The sequence below is a fragment of the Dipodomys ordii genome, unplaced genomic scaffold (genome assembly GCF_000151885.1).
Source record: "Dipodomys ordii isolate 6190 unplaced genomic scaffold, Dord_2.0 Scaffold65, whole genome shotgun sequence".
Classification (NCBI taxonomy): Eukaryota; Metazoa; Chordata; class Mammalia; order Rodentia; family Heteromyidae; genus Dipodomys; species Dipodomys ordii.
Window position 1 is genome coordinate 7,464,621 of NW_012267281.1, and position 16,324 is coordinate 7,480,944.

Consider the following 16,324-nt stretch of genomic DNA (forward strand, 5'->3'; position numbering starts at 1 on the left):
ACAGAGACAGAGAGAGACAGGAGACAGAAACAGGGAGAGAGAGAAAGAAAGAGAGAAAGAGAGGAAGGCACAGGGGGCCTGGGTCAGGCCTGCCCCCCTCCCCCCCCCCCCCCCCCCCCCCCCCCCCCCCCCCCCCCCCCCCCCCCCCGCGGGTCGCCGTGACCACCTGACAGGGGTAGGGAGGAACGGACATGGGCCCACAGCTCCCAGGCAGGTGGGCTTTGGTGCTCTCCTGGATAGCATAGTCATTACCCACAAGCCAAGACACAAGGTGCTAAGTCTAAGCTGACCTTCCTCTCTTTTTCTAAAAAAGTTAAGAAAGTAACGGGGGACATGTACAGTTTTAGCCAAAATTAAGAATGACAACAGAACTCGACAGTCTCTATCGTCTGTGGTTCCATATGTCTGGATTTATATATCCTTAGGTAACTTACCAGGATTGGGGCTGGAGATCCATCTATTTTGTCTGTCTGTCTATCTATCTATTTATCTATCTACTACCTATCCATCCATCCATCCATCCATCTATCTAATAGGTCTATCCATAGATAGATGACGTATCATATTATATATTATCTATATATCATATAGCTATATATACATATATGAATATCTTCTATCTATGGGCAGAAATCATCTGTCTATACATCTAGCTGTCTATACAACATGCATATATTATCTCTATATACATATTTATCTATATCTGTGGACAGATCACTTTTCCCATTATCTATCGTCATAGATAGTTTGATAGAGCTGTCACAGAGCTCTTTTCCAACATGTTTCAGGAATGATATGCTTGCTCGTCAGGACCGTGATTGGTGTTTGGGCCTGTGAACCTGACCAATTCTTAGACCATCTCCCCTAGTCTTCAAAGAAAACTTATACCTGCAATCACCAACACAGTAACTAGACACCAAAAGGTTCATTTTAAAGTCACTTCATTAGTATTTTTGATAGATCCAAAGAAAGATAAGTTTTTTTTTGTCAGTTGCAAGGCTTGAACTCTGAGCGTAGGTGCTGTCTCTGAGTTTTCTATTCAAAATCAGTGCTCTACTTACTATTATTTTTAATGGAGAAAAGTACAGAAGCAGAAAAAGGGTCAAAACTAGACAGAGAAATAGGAAATAGGTAAAATATTGATTTTTAAGTTCTTGATAATTCTTCAATCTCAGGTAAATTAAATTATCCTTTGTGAATGATGGTTTGGCCAAAGTTTTACTATAGAAAGAAATAAATGTTTATAATCTGAAGTTTTCTTAATAATGCTTCAACTATAAATAATCTGAAATAAAGACATGTTGTATGTGGCTTACGTAATTCTTGCCTGCTTACAAATATCATCCGCAGGGAAGAATAACCAATAGGATTTGTAAGTGAATTCCTTTTTGTCTTCAATTTTTCAGCACACAGGTGGATCACCAGTGACGTTAAATGAAAGGTCAAACGAGGTTTGAGTCTTGTGAAAGTCAAACATACTTAGGAACACAGTGTTTCCCTCACTGACCAATGGCTAAGGGAAGTTGAAAGGTAAACCGATGGTTTAAAAGTTGTGAGTTGAGTTGTGAAAGGTTGCAAAGCTGTGAATTATTTTATCCTACTTTGGAAATTAGCTAACATTCCATCTTGAGTTCATAAACTGTATGAAGTGGAATTTACTCAGCTCTTTGCACAGATTCAGAATAAGCCTTTCTCTGCAAAGGTAATCACTCCTGCCTAGGACAACAGAAAAAAGTGTAGTCAGTTTCTGACTGCTGTTGACTTCATTCCTGGATTGAAATGGACCAAAAACTGTTCTGTTGCAGTCCATGTGAATTCACTTTTACATGTGCCTTTGTCTACTGTGGGAAGGACGAATTGTCCCAACTCTTCTGATCTAATCTGTTTTCTGAAACAGCCCCATCCTGAGTGCAAAAGATCAGTAGGCCCCAGCAGGTGGAGCCCAAAACATGTGCAGTCCCCTAGCAAGCCGATACGCCAATATTCACAGGGACAGGCTTTGTGTCTCTGAAACAGTAGAATTTACATTCTCTTCACTCAAGGATATAGAGGTTCTAGATTGAAGCTGAGTTATAAAAGAAAACACATATCTTTTAAACTATTTACAGTTCTATTCTGAATTCTAAAACATTCACAGGTTGTTAGGTAGCAAACATTTTGTAGCCCTCCAGGTTTTCTGGGTTAATATTTAAACAAATGTACACTGAAAGAATATTCTCCAATGACCCAATGTTCTCAGTATACAAGGTTACCTAGTTACTCTAATCAGTAAGGGAATGAAAGGATAGCTTTGAAAAACCTATCAGAATCTTTAAACAACCTTACAAAATGCTCTGCTGGACTATCAGAGTGATAACCAGAGTAGGGTTAATAGACCAAATCTTTAGCTTTGTTTCAGGAGAAATTTTACTCAATGAAGTACAGAAAGGTTGTCTTGATTTACAACTTCAGAATTTGTATTTTATAAATATGTCAACTTGTTACATTGAGTTTTATAGAACACTTGATTTTAAGTGAAATTAGACATCTCTATCAATAGCTAACTTTACCTATCCCCCCCTTCTCCCTCCAGCACCCACCCCACTTCCTTCACTTGTCAGTAAAACCTTCAAGCCAGGTGTTCTGGAACATTCAATAACAACCACACATGGTCTTAAAGCACTGAAACAGGACCAGACCAACTGGATTGTCTCTGAGTATCTCCCATTGCCCTAATTGCTAGGTACCTTACTACTTCTAGAACTTTCCAAGATTCAGGAAAGGTTATTGCTGGACATAACAGGAGAGTATAATTTGCATTGATCTCTGTAATTTGCACTGAGATGGATTCAATAGTCTCTTGGTTGACACTATTTTGCATTAAACATATACTCTATGCAGATGATTTTTGTTTGTGTTAAAGTTATTCTTTTTCCCATATAATTCCCTTTGTCCTTGGCATTAATTTCAGACCACAGAATTATGAATGCATGGGTTCTGGATGTGTGTGTATGAGTGTGTGTGTGTGTGCATGGTCTTTTTTGCAGAACTCAATGATCTCACAAGCATTCATTGACCCAGATGTTTTCTTCTACCACAAATGCATCTCAAAGCACAAACACAGTTCAAGTACCTCCAGTTTGTCAGTCCTGAGAAGTTTCTGAGTTGCAGTTGAGCCCGGGACAGTGACGGGTGGACTTCCGGGAACGATGACAGGTGTGGTGGGCAGAATTTCTGTTGGGACCAACCCAACTCCAGGGGTGACAGGTGCTAAGTAAGGAGCAAAGCTAATAGCCGTATTGGTCCCTATGGTGGGACCTACAGGAAAAGTGGGCTGTTAAAGGAAGACAACACAGGAAACAGATTCAATAGAATAACACTTACAAAATATTACCAGCAAGTATTATAACAAAATATTACCAGCAAGTATTATAATTTGAGCAAAAAAAAAGAAAGCTGTTAGCAAGTGTCATTTGAGCAAAATTTATTTATCACATATGATACTCTGTGTGAGCAGCAGAATCCAGAATCCAGGATGGCATTGTAAAAATTCATTAAAAATCACTTCCTTTTGGTTTTACTTAAGAAAACTGAAAAACACAGAGTCTCTCTTTCCCAAACAACACAAAAATATAGGAGAATATCAGAGACACCAACTTAGAAGGGACCAGTTAAATTTATGTTGTCAGGAAAGAAAATAATTTCCACTCTAAGTACTCATCCTTCCAAACAATTTTATGTTTTCACAAAAGATCTTTGGGATCCAGAGTTTTATTTCTCCTACAGATCTCTCAAAGGGAGAAAAAGAAACAAAATCCTTGTTTTACAGGTAAGCACGTTTACCCAGTTTAAAAAAAAGTGGAGCTCTTGTGGGATTTCACTGAGTTCAGACTTACCAGTATATTTCATCTTCCATTTGGAATATTTCCAAAATTCAGGTGCAGCTTTAGACCAGTATACCTACAGTTTGCTGTAGCTCAACCATGCCTTAATTCAAACTTCCCTTCTTGAAAGGTTGGGTGAAAGAACTTGAAATCCTGCACAATATCTCCACTGACTATTAAAAATGGGCTTGCCTTCCTAGGTCACAAAATCAACAAAGCAGTGACAAGAGCAGATAGTGCTTACTAAATACAGTCTCAGGACTGGGGCTATGGCTCAAGTGGTGGAACTTGCCTAGTTGTCTGAGCTTTAATCCCCCAGTACCACAAAAGAAGAAGAAGAGTTGAACAGTAATCCCTTTGTACAACTACTTTAAAGATAATAAAGGCATAATTAAAAAGATAAAAGATCAGAGAGTGACTAGTAATCACAGCTACCTTGGAGGTTCATGGTTCAAGGCCAGCCTAAGCAAAAAAAGAAAAAACAAAAAGAAAAAAAGCCAGATGAGGCACACTTGGAATTATCAAGTCTAGTCCCAGGCAAAGGTGTGAGATATTATCTGAAAAATAAATAAACCACCATTTGGCTCAACTCTCAAATGGTAGAGGTATGAATTCAAACCGAATACTGACAAAAAAATAAAATTCCCTGAACAAAAATCCAAAACTAAAACCCCAAATACATTCTTTTATCACTATATACTTTGTCTTGGGATAAGAAGAAATATTCTAGTAGGTCAATAGCATAATCATTTTTTAAAGCTCCACTTACAAATATGTAACTTGTGTGTCTTTCAGAAATTATGAATCTAATTTCTTATTTCTTATTTCAACTTTTTCAAGAGTCACGATTTTAAAAACAATTATGATCCTAAAGACTTTTGTCAGGAGATATTTTACAGTGAATTGGGCCTAAATGCCTCCTGTTTGTTCGGTTGGCTTTTATTTATGAACCTTTTAAACTATTTATTTTTAGGATGAGTTTTCAAATATTTGTGATCATACGTTCATGCAGTTTTCTAACTCTGGGCTACATTGCTTGCTTGTGTCATAGTTGTCTGTACTTATCTATCTTGGGTAACATGATTCTTGTCTATTTACAACAGGGAAGGAGTTGTTTAATATGTGGGGAAAACGACACACTATGTTTTACAAACACATTTTTCAATACAACATTAACAGAAGAGAAAGAGTATTTCTTTTAAACGGCCATGTCAGAAAATAGTAAATAGTTGCTAATTTGTGCCGGGAGTTCCCAGGGAGGCTGGTAAGTCCACTGCGCTGGCTGAGAGCTCAGAGGATATTCAACTGGCCTTAGAAGATCCCCTTCAAGTCCTCCTGTGAGACACTCCTACACCTTCACAGCTCAGCCATAAGTTGGCTTTGGGAGAAAGTCTCAGCCTATGGTCTCAACCTGAGAAATGGATAGCAGTTAGGATTTTCTTCTTTTTTCCCCCTTGACTTGCCACAAAATTTTATATATGTATGTTACCTATTTCAGTCATAATTATAGAAAATTGCAGCTTTTCAGTAACGTTAGCTTTTATAATTTAGTCTTACTGAAAAAAAAACACATGATTTAATAGTATAAGGACTATGTAATGTTTGAGTTAAAAAAATAAATTCAGCTGGGCACCAATGCTTCATACCTGTAATCCTAACTACTCAGGAAACAGAGATCTGAGAATCAGCTCAAAGCCAGCCTGGTTAGGGAAGTGCATGGGACTCTTATCTCCAATAAACTATGAAAAAAGCCAGAAGTGGAACTGTGGCTCAAGTGGTAGAGTGCTAACCACAAGGAAAAACAAACAAACAAACCCCAGGGACAGTGCCCAGGCCTTGAATTTAAGCCCCAGAACTGGCATGCATGCGTGTGTGCGTGTATGTGTGTGTGTGTGTGTGTGCGCGCGCATGTGTGTGTGCACATGCGTGTGCATGCACACACACATACACAAAGTTCAGAAGGGCCATAATTCACAACATATTCATTATTTAGTGGAACAGCCATGTCAAAAATACCTAAGAGGGACTTTCAGAGATGCATTCTTATACAACAAGTCTAGGAGGGAACTTTGATATTCTTAGTAAAAAAAAATTACTGTGTGGAGTAATGTGTGACCAAATTTGACAACCGCTGTTACAAATGAGGAGTGAATTTAGGTATTAAAAATCACATACCTGTATTAAGCAGGTTATTTAAATCAGAGATGAATTACTGAACTAAAAAGCTACAGGAAAGAGCCAATCCTTACATGTCCATTTTAAAAATTTTCTTGCAGGTATACACTCCTAATGCAGCAGGGATTTTAGATTCACGAGTAAGAATAGGTTAAGCCAGCAGATTCTGAAAGGATGTTATATCCAAGATAAACATGTTGACTTCTGCCTTCGGGTCTCAGACTGTAGCTACTCTTCTTCATGACATGAATTTTGTGGATAATTTCTTAGAACCCTTCCCTAAATATATCAGTAGCCTGCATGCTTTTAAAGTGTATACTGAGCTAGGCATAGGTGGCATATACCTATCATCCTAGCTACATAGAAGGCTGAGATCTGAAGATTGCAGTTCCAAGCCAGCTTGGGCAGGGAAGTTCATGAGACCCTTATCCACCAAAAAGCTGGAAATGAGGCTGTGGCTCAAGTGGTAGAGTGCTAGATTTGAGTGAAAAAGCTAAAGGACAGTGCCAACGCTTTTGAATTTTAAAAAAATTAAAGAAAAAAGTATATTGAAAAACCATATTCCATAACCAGCTTGAGCCTTCTATATAGGTATGCAATGTGGACAGTTCTGGCAGCCATGTGCTGCTTATTGGAAAAAGTGGCTCTTGGATCCTGGATTAAAATGAATCTACTGAGAGAGAGAGCGTCTGGGCCCACAGCATATGCTGGTATACGTGGAGCCTCCTCAGTTGCAGCAACTGAGGAACGACAAGGCCCCTGCAGAGGACTTCCTTCTTGGAAGCACCCGCAGCAGTCAGGAGGATGAGGCTGCAGTTTGTGCAGAGTGCAGCTACCAAGTGAGGAGAGACAGCAATCATCTGGTGCCTGTCCTCTCTCGGTGCTCACTCACAGGCTGAAGAGGCCAGAGGACAAAACTCTTGAAGAAAATCACTTCAGAAATGCTGGTCCTGCTCCTGCCTCATGCTGTCCTTCAGAACACATTCCTCTGCTTCTCTCCCCAGGACCCCATGCTCTTCCCTCAGTACCTTATATCTGCAGGTCTGGGGACACCAGAACTGGGCAGGGACCAGCACGGAGAAGACACTGTGGGTGACAGTTGAGCTTAGGGGTTTAGGTTTTGTTCCAGTGGGCAAGGAGCAAACCAGTAAAAGGGCCTTAAGTAATGGGTAATGGAGTCTTACTGATGTTTTAAAAAGACTCCTCTGGTTGATGTATGTAAGGAGATACTGGGGTCAGATGAGAGCAGAAAGCAAGATATTAGAAAAGAGATGCTTATAAAGTTGTTTGGGGAAAAAACAACAGCAACCTGGAGATGGTTCACAGGAATGTGCTTGCTAGCAAGGGGAGAAGCGGATGGCTTAGAACACAGGTGTGCGGGCTTGCTAATGAATTTTCTGTCTCAGAGTGTGGGCAAGTCTGCTAGGTTTTTGTTGGAGACTGTGGGTTGAGGATACTGTTTACTGAAATGGGAATGTAGTGAAACGTGGACTTGGGTTTTGAACACATCCACTTTTTGTATGAAATTTAAAGGTAAGTTCAGGAGGAAATGGCATCTATGATTCCAGGGCTCAGAACACAAGTTTGGACTGGAAATATACATTTGTGGGAAGAGTAGGCAGGGCTTCTCAGCCCATTAGGCCACCAATAAGAGGGTAAACAAGAAGAAATATTCAGTCTGGGAATCAGAGATGAATGAAAGAGATAGAGAAGGAAGCAGGCAGAGAGGCAGTTTCTCCTGTTAAACAGGAGAAAGCTCTGACACGTGCTGGGGACCACCAAGAGGTCTGATAGAATGTGCTCATTAATCCAGGCTGTGATGGGGGGAAAATGCCATAAACTCTATAGCTTTTAAACCAACTGAAATGCATACATTACAGTTGTAAAGGCTGCTGGGAAATCTAAGATGAAGGAAGGCCTGGGCAGAGTAAATGTGCAGTGAAGGCTGAGTCCCTGGCTCCTATGATGTCTCTCTCTGGCTGTGTCTTCTCTTCTTCTAAAGGTGCTAATCGCATTTATGAGGAATCCATCCTCCTGACCCCATTTGCCTTGTAAAGGCCTCTCCTTCACTTCTCATATTATCACTGTCAGGTTGGACTTCAACATAAGACACAAACATTCAGAGCACAGCCAGCAGTTGAGTTGCATAGAGGACTAGGGGGAAAGATGCTAGCAGATGAGTTTAGGAGTCCGTGGAAGGAATGGGAGAAATACCCTTAGTGCTTTAAAGAAGATGACCTCATACTCCCTGTGTGTCAATGAAATTGATTTAAGTAATTTCTGCATTTATAACTTGCTTGTGACTGCCATTAAGAAAATGACCATAAATGTGATGGCTGAGAACAAGTGAAGTTATTCTTCTGTAGTTCTGGAGGCCAGAAGTCTAAAATCAGTTTTGTTGGGTCCAAATCAAAGTGTTAACAGATCTTGCTCACTCTGGAAGCTCTATGGTAGAATCTGCCATTCCAGTCTCCTCTGTCTTCAGGTAGCTGCTGATTTTCTCTGGCTGTGTCTACATCCCTCCTGTCTCTAGCTCTATGAACACATTAAGTTTTTCCTCTTCTGCCTGTGTCAAATCCCCTCTGTCTCTCTCTTCTGAAGAGACTTGTAATTACACTTTCAGCCAGCAGGATCTCACCATCCAAGATGCTACATCTTATCTGCCAAGACCCTGTTTTTGTAAGAGGTGACTTCCTGTGGGGTCCAGGCACCTCTGAGCATCGGTCAACTATTTTGTTCTAGAACACTAATTCACTTCTGAAACTCTGAAATGATTTGTTGTTAGACTTAATTGCTTTTTGACTTGTCGCACTTCGTATTTGAATACTTCTTGTGACTTTAAAAAAAAACAACTCTCCTGGACTACTAACACACAGCATTCCCTTTTCATAGAGAAATTGTCATTAACTCCTAATTAATATTTGGGGCCTATACATAAACCAGCTTTCAAAACAAGTTCAATCAAGAGTTGATGGAATTTTCACGTTAACACTGTCCTCATCTCATACCAGGGTCAATTCTGACTAATTCTAAATAAACCGGAAGTACAGTATTCAAACAGGTGAGATGCATAGTGTTGAGCTTGCTCTGAATTGATTTCCATACATGTTGCTTAGTATATACAAGGACATTCGTTTAGCATTTTTGGAAATTAATAAAAGGCTTTATTAGGTGCGCATCAAAAAGAATTATAAATTATGCGTGTGTGTAGTTTTAAGTAGAAGTACTTGAATGCCTAGTTTAAATGTGTTCAGAAGACTAATCTAACTTCAGTAAGTCTGAACACCTGGGCTAGCTCTTAATACTTGTCTAGGATGCATTTATTTGAGACTACCTTCCTTCAGGTTACCTTTCTTCATCCAAGCTCATCCTCTGGGCCTGACTTGGCCTTTCCATGTATCTGTCTCTCCTCAAAGGCTGTGTCTGACTTACCTCAGAGTTCCCTGCCCCCAGCCTTTTTCACTCTGGGAAGAGCTGGCTCCTGGCTACTTTGCGCAGAGTTCTGGAGACATGCAGAATTGCTAACAACCTGCTCTCTCTCTTCTTGGCCACCCCTACGCTCTCCCCAGTCCATCTCACAAGGACATAATAAGAAAATGGAACTCACTGGTAGCTATCTGTTTTAATTTAACAGCTTTCAGTCACATAGATTTTCCTACAATGAAGGCTGATTTTTCTACAATAGCCTTTTGTGCTTGTATTTTTTTTAAAGCAAATTCGTTCCCTTGACTTGATTTTTTTTTAGCTTGTTTTTGTGCAAATAATTCACCAATGTAAGTGAAACCCACTAAAGTCAAATGCACGCCTTCCCTCGGGGCTTCATTCTTAAAGCAATTTCTAGACCTTGAAGGAAGTACCCTCAAACACTGAAATCAGGGAGAAAAATATTACCCAATATCATATACTTAAACTCCCTTGGGCATTTATTCTGTGGTCTTTGTCATGGCTGCTATTCCTTTTCCAGACCTGGGAGAGAGACAGGCGCCATCTTACCCAGCTGTTGTCTGGCCTAGGAGAACAGGGAGAATCTATCTCCCCAGCTCCTGGGTAAGTTCAAGGCCCTGCAACACAACTTGAGCTGTGTGATATTGGAGAGCTCAGTCACCTCCTCTGGTTTCTCATGTTCTCCATCCTAAAAATGATACCATCGAATTTGGTGCTACACTGCTGGACAGTTGAGGCGTCACCACCTCTTCAATCCATAGCCTATCAAGCCACGCTCCGAATAAAATGGTGGAGCCATTTCCATTCTAAGATGGCTCAGAGGCCGAGTTTACTGATGAGAAAGGCTGCTTTCCGAGATATTGATTTAAGATTGTCTTTGCTCCTTATTCCCACACACACCATCTTTCCATTTAATTTTTTTAAAGCTCTTTTTCAGTATCTACGGAGCATCAAAGCTCTTTACTGTAAGCAAAATGACAAAGTCCAGGGAGGCTGTCTTAGGTTATGGAGGCAATGTCTGTCCCAATGCGTCATGCAGCGGGCCACCATTAGGGAAGACGAACTCACCACAGGATGAAGCGGAGTTCCTGGAAACATAAATTGCATCTGCTGGGCGAGCATCGCAGCTGCAGTTTTTTGCTGGATCAAGTTGTTCCTCCCATTAATTTCTAGTTGAGTTTTTAAGTGTGTCGGCGGGTGAAGATACTTGCAGTTCTCTCTTGAACAACGGCCCTGTAAGATAAGACATTTGGGGTGTGGAATTGTTAGAAGTAACTTGTGACAATCGCATTGTCCATTTTACAACTTCTCTTTATCTATGAAGGAAAAAGATTGTGTGTGTGTGTGCACATGTGTGCATGCGTGCATGCATGTATATGTGTGTGTGTGTGTGTGTTGGGGAGGAATGAATTAATACTATAAAATATCAAGGTTGGCTTGACTCTGTTAAGCAGAGAACATTCATACAGGCTTTCTTTCTTCCTCAATCCTCTCTCCTTCCCTCTCGCCCACCCTCCCACTCTCTTCCCTCCTTCCCTCTCTCTCTCCCTTCCTCAGCCCCTCCCTCCTTCCCTCCCTCCTTCCCTTCCTTCCTTCCTTCCTCCCTCCCTCCCTTCCTTCCTTCCTTCCTTCCTTCCTTCCTTCCTTCCTTCCTTCCTTCCTTCCTTCCTTCCTTCCTTCCTTCCTTCCTTCCTTCCTTCCTTCCTTCCTTCCTTCCTTCTTTCCTTTTCCTTTCCCCTCTCTCCAACTCCTTCTTTCCTTTTTTCCTTCCTCCCCTCCTTCTATCTTTCTTTTTCTTTTCGTATTATGCCAGTACTAGGGTTGGATTTCTGGCTTGGGCACTGTCCCTTAGCTTTTCTGCTCAAGGCCGGCCCTCTACCACTTGATCCACAGCTCCACTTCCAAGAGTCTCACAGACATTACTGCCCAGCTGGCTTTGAATGACAACCACAAAGCTCAGCCTCTTGAGTAGCTAAGATTATAGGCATACAGGATTACACCAACACCTGGCTTTTCTATCTTTCTTTATTCTAAATCCTAGCACTAGATTCCAAAGACACATGGACTATGAAGAGTCAAAAGAAAGGTACTTCTTTTGGGTAGGATGGGAGGCCACCAGAAAGGCATGCATATGATGGCCTATGAAAAGGAGTCTTTGAACTTGCTCTGCACTGGTTTATGCATGTTAGAGTAACGCTATACTGACTGTGGCACCCATGTGCAGTGGAGATGGGAGGAGGGGTTAAAGTATGCGTTCCAGATTAGCTCATGATATCAGTTTCCGCTTACTGGCACTGAGGTAATGAAAACAGTTAAGTGGAATTTTTGAGTGTCACCTGCCGAGGGGGAGGATGTCAGGTGTAAACGCAGATGAGTGCTGCAACCAAGTATGAGTGCTTTGTTCCTCAGGAGCAGCCAGCCCAGACCTCACTTACCCCAGGACAGGAATCACCCTCCTCAAGTCACGAGGTGATAGACGGAACATCTGGAGGCTGATACTAGCCAACCCCCAACCCTCTCCTTCCAAAAAAATTAAGTGGCAGGTATGTATACAGCCAGACTGGAAAACAAATTGCATATGGTGGTATTGCTATTTAATTTCCAAGTTTTCAAAACTACCAATTGTGTAAATCATGTCGCTATGTGAATTATGCAATTTTGGGGGAGGAAAAAAAAAACCAGCCAAGTTGTTATCCAGTTTGAGTATTATCATTCCCTAAAGAATTAGTCCATTTGCAACTAGGAAAAGAGAATAGGAGTTTGTTTACCAGATACAAAAATGATTTTTCAAAGCCAGCTTAGTGGATCTATGGGAATGAATTTGTTTACAGTCAGGCTAATTCTCAACATCTGGTGCTCTCGCTCTGCCTCTCATTAATTCCGGCGGCACTTTTGGCAGGCTCAAGCTTCTTCTCTGCAGTGCGGCTTTTCCCTCACTACCAGGAGAAGTGCCGACATGGGTCCTGGGCTCAGCGCTGATGGCCTCTGCCCTCAACTCCTGCTGTCCAGAGGGGCCACTCTTAGTGCCATTGCCATTTGTGTCACCCTCTTGCACAGTGAGGAAATAGAGGACATTGGGGGAAGTGGAGTGTAAGGAGAAGCCAGTGCAATGGGCAATGCCAGTCTCTGTCCTTAGCCTCCAGTTCACTCAAGAGGCTTCAGATAGACAACACAGGCCAGTAAAGATGCAGGTAAGATGGAGCTGCAGCTGTAAATTCATCTCATTGAAATGGTCTAGGAATCTCTCCTCTCTCAGCAAATATGCTGGGTTTTGTGTGGATTTTTTGTTTGTTTTTTGTCAGTCATGGGGCTTGAATTCTGGGCCTGGGCTCTGTCCCTCGGCTCTTCAGCTCACTTTCTGGTTTTCTGGTTTATTGGAGATAAGAGTCTCACAGAATTTCTTGCCTGGGCTGGCTTTGAACTGAGATCCTCAGATCTCAGTCTCCTGAGTAGCTAGGATTACAGGTATGAGCCACCTGCACCCAGCTTTGTGTGGATTTAAAAACAAAATTCTTTTACTTGTTGCTTGTGACTTCTCAGGTCCCTCTGGCCTTATCTGCTTGCTTCAGGCCTCTTTGAATTTACTTCTCCCTCCCCTTTTTTGACAATTGCCTTGACCACTCAGCGACAATCAGATCTCCAGGACAGCATTCAGATGGGGCCAGCTCTTCCAACACAACATGAGCATGACCACTCAAGAGCAGGCTGTCCATGTGTCACATGACTAAATGCAATGTGTCACTTATGAAAGGAGAAGGTCAGGGGACTGAGATATACCCACCATCTGTCTGTCTGTCTGTCTGTGTGCCTATTATCTATTTATCTATGTATTTTTGGTGCTGTTGGGATTTGAATTGAGTCTTATGCTTGTAAGACAGGTGGTCTTATCACTGAGCCAAGCTGGTGGCAAGCATTTCTTGTATGGAAACTAAGTCACTTTCTAGGATCCTCTGAAAACTTCAATCTGAATTCTCTTTAGATATAAATACTGTACCTGGCAGCTGATTCCCCAGCGCTTATGAAGTTTACCTTGGGTTTGTGCACACAAATATGCTGGAGAGACTCAAGGGGAAAGTCACAATTCTGGGATTATAGGTTCTAGGCTCATAGTTTTTGCCTCCATTCTTCACTGCCCATATGACTTTGAGTGATGATTTGAATTTCTCTCCACTTCAAAAATGAAAATAATTATGGTGTCTTCCTCTCAGAACTGTTACAAAAACAAATGTACTAACACACTTGTGAAGCTTAGAAATAACTGAGTAAATGTTATTGGCATCAAAGAAAGAAAGAAAAATCTTTGTGTAGGCTATTTTATTTCCAAGAAGTGTGAAATCATCAATTTAGTAGTATTTCTTTTTTTTGGTCGGTCATGGGGCTTGAACTTTGGGCTTGGGCACTGTCCCTCAGCTCTTCAGTTCAAGGTGAGTGCTCTACTGCTTGAGCCACAGTGCCACTTCAGTTTTCAAGTGGTTTATTGGAGATAAGAGTCTCACAGACTTTCCTGTCTCGGCAATCCTCATATCTCAGCCTCCTGAGTAGCTAGGATTACAGGCATGAGCCACTAGCACCTGGCAATTTAGTAGTATTTTGACTGGCTCTTTGGTTTTATAAACTTGCACATCAGCACATGACAAAAGGCTATTCAATGATGCTTAATCAAATATCTGATGTTTCGAGTTAAGTTTTTTTGTTTGTTTTTTTTTTTTTGGTCGGCCATGGGTTTGGGTCTGGGCGCTGTCCCTCAGCTCTTCAGCTCAAGGCGAGCCCTCTACTACTTGAACCACAGAGCTACTTCCAGCTTTTTCTGCTTATGTGGTGCTGAGGAATCAAACCCAGGGCCTCATGCATGCAAGGCAAGCACTCTACCACTGAGCCACATTCCTAGCCCCTCAAGTTAAGTTTTAATGCTATGAGGTGTCTTACAATTATTCACATATAAGGTTGTATTCTTGAACTCTAGTTCAGTCTTGTGTTGGTATGTCTGAAGACTGGTCCATGGGTATCTGATGTCTGAGGCCTGCAAATTCAAGTACAAAGAGCTCTTGGAAACTCAATTTTAGTAGGAGTTCCAATAAGATTCTACAGTCTTAAAGGAAATGCTACTGTCAAAATATAATGAGCTATCTGACATAGTAAACAATTTGTAAGGAGGTGTTTGTTAAGGCATACAATTTCTCAGGACATGCATCAGTGCACAAAAACTGTTGATTATCAAAGTAAATTGTCATAACCAAATGACAGGGGGCCAGGAACAGAAGTGTAAAGCATCTTTGTTTATCATTGGGGAAACAAAACAAGGGGTGTCAGAAATTGTATCTCCTGAGTTTAGTCTAAAAAATAAAGACAGAATTGTCTCGGGAAGAAAAAAAAATCTTCCTTGTGGCTGCTAGTGTTTATTTCCGGTTTTTGTTTTTCACGCTTCCTCCCTTCTGCTTCTGGGTGAAGCACTGTTTCCCAAGAGCTAAGGAAACAGGTTTCAGTCCAGGGAAAGCTGAGCAGGGTGGAGGTGGGAGGGCACTGTGTCAGTGTTTGTGGAAAGTCTCGTGACAACTGGATGCAGGGGCCCAGAATAAAGCCAATGAGATCAGCTCACACCAAGCACTAATTTGGAATGGGTAGTTCATGGGTCACATGAGCTCTGAAGTTCCACCACAAATGGGACCTGCCAGGTGGTGAAATGGCAGATGGCTGTACACTTTCAGGCTAGATCTCTTTCATCATTCATTCATTCATTCTTCATTCAGCAAGTATTTCCTGCTCAGTGTAAATTAAGCAGAAGTGAACAAAAAAAAATAAGACACAGCGCCTCCTGGAGTGGAATCTCCAGGCTAATGGGCAAGATGGATGTTAAACCAAATCAAGCCACAGAGGAATATCTGAGTTTTAAATTATAGTACGTACTCTGAAGAGGATGTGGAGGAACAATAGTGGGAGTGGGTTGACACTGACATCTGTGGGTGGGAGATGCATAGGAACAAGGCAAGGAAATGGTGGCCAAAGCGCGTGTATGTGTGAATGTGAGCTTCTGTGTCTGGGTCCATGTGCACATGCAGGGCATGGAGGATGTATGTGTTATGCATGTTGTCTGTGTTGCTTGTGTTGTGTCTGGCATACGTGTGGTATAAGTGTGTGTATGCATGCTTTGCGTATGTGTGAGTGAGTATTGGTGTGCACTGGAGAGGAATAAAAAATGAGAACATTTAGAGGAGGAGGGTATGCTAGGAAATGTCCCCTCAGAGAACCTGCAAGCATCTTTACAGGCTGGAATCCAGAGGGGGTGTGAATAGGAGCTGGGGGAGAAAGAAAGGGGAAGCAGAAAGTGGTAGGTACACTCTGGGGAATAGAAATTTGAGAACCCTATGAAGGAGGTGGGAGCTTCAATGCTTGCAAAATTCCTCAACAGAAGATTAATTAACAAGATCAGATGGGTGTATTATAGTATATTTGAATACTACATGATCAGATTTTGTACTTCTAAGTGGATTTTTAGTTCATATAGTTCGTAGGCCACTTGATTAAAATAATGGAATTGTCATGGAGTCTACGTTGTCATTCGAATTTACCTCTGAAAATAAGCTGTACTTCAGGAATATTTAGATGAGGGACAATTATTAGAATCAAGTAAGCACTTCAAGCTGAATTAAATTTATTAAAGTAAGCAACCATGAAGGATTCTAATACAGAGTACCCACACGGATCCTCAGCAGGACAAAGAAAGATGCTAAATAACCACAATACGTAGTTGGCAGAACAACAGATAAGAGCTGTCACAATTACATGGCCATTAAATTACATGGCACATGATGGGGGGGGACCCAAACTGCATCTTTGGCTAACAA

The 16,324-nt window shown here is 41.5% G+C and overlaps 1 protein-coding gene across 1 annotated transcript in view; it reads right to left on the bottom strand.

Annotated features, from left to right (window-relative positions):
- The window catches only part of Mbnl2 (muscleblind-like splicing regulator 2), a 147,911-nt gene that overhangs the window by 37,177 nt on the left and 94,410 nt on the right, over positions 1-16,324 (bottom strand). Inside the window, exons 3-4 of the mRNA XM_013022964.1 lie at positions 10,551-10,715; positions 3,113-3,313 (exon numbers count right to left, since the gene is read on the bottom strand). Of these exons, the coding sequence (XP_012878418.1) occupies positions 3,113-3,313; positions 10,551-10,715 (366 nt within the window). The remainder of the gene's footprint in view (positions 1-3,112; positions 3,314-10,550; positions 10,716-16,324) is intronic.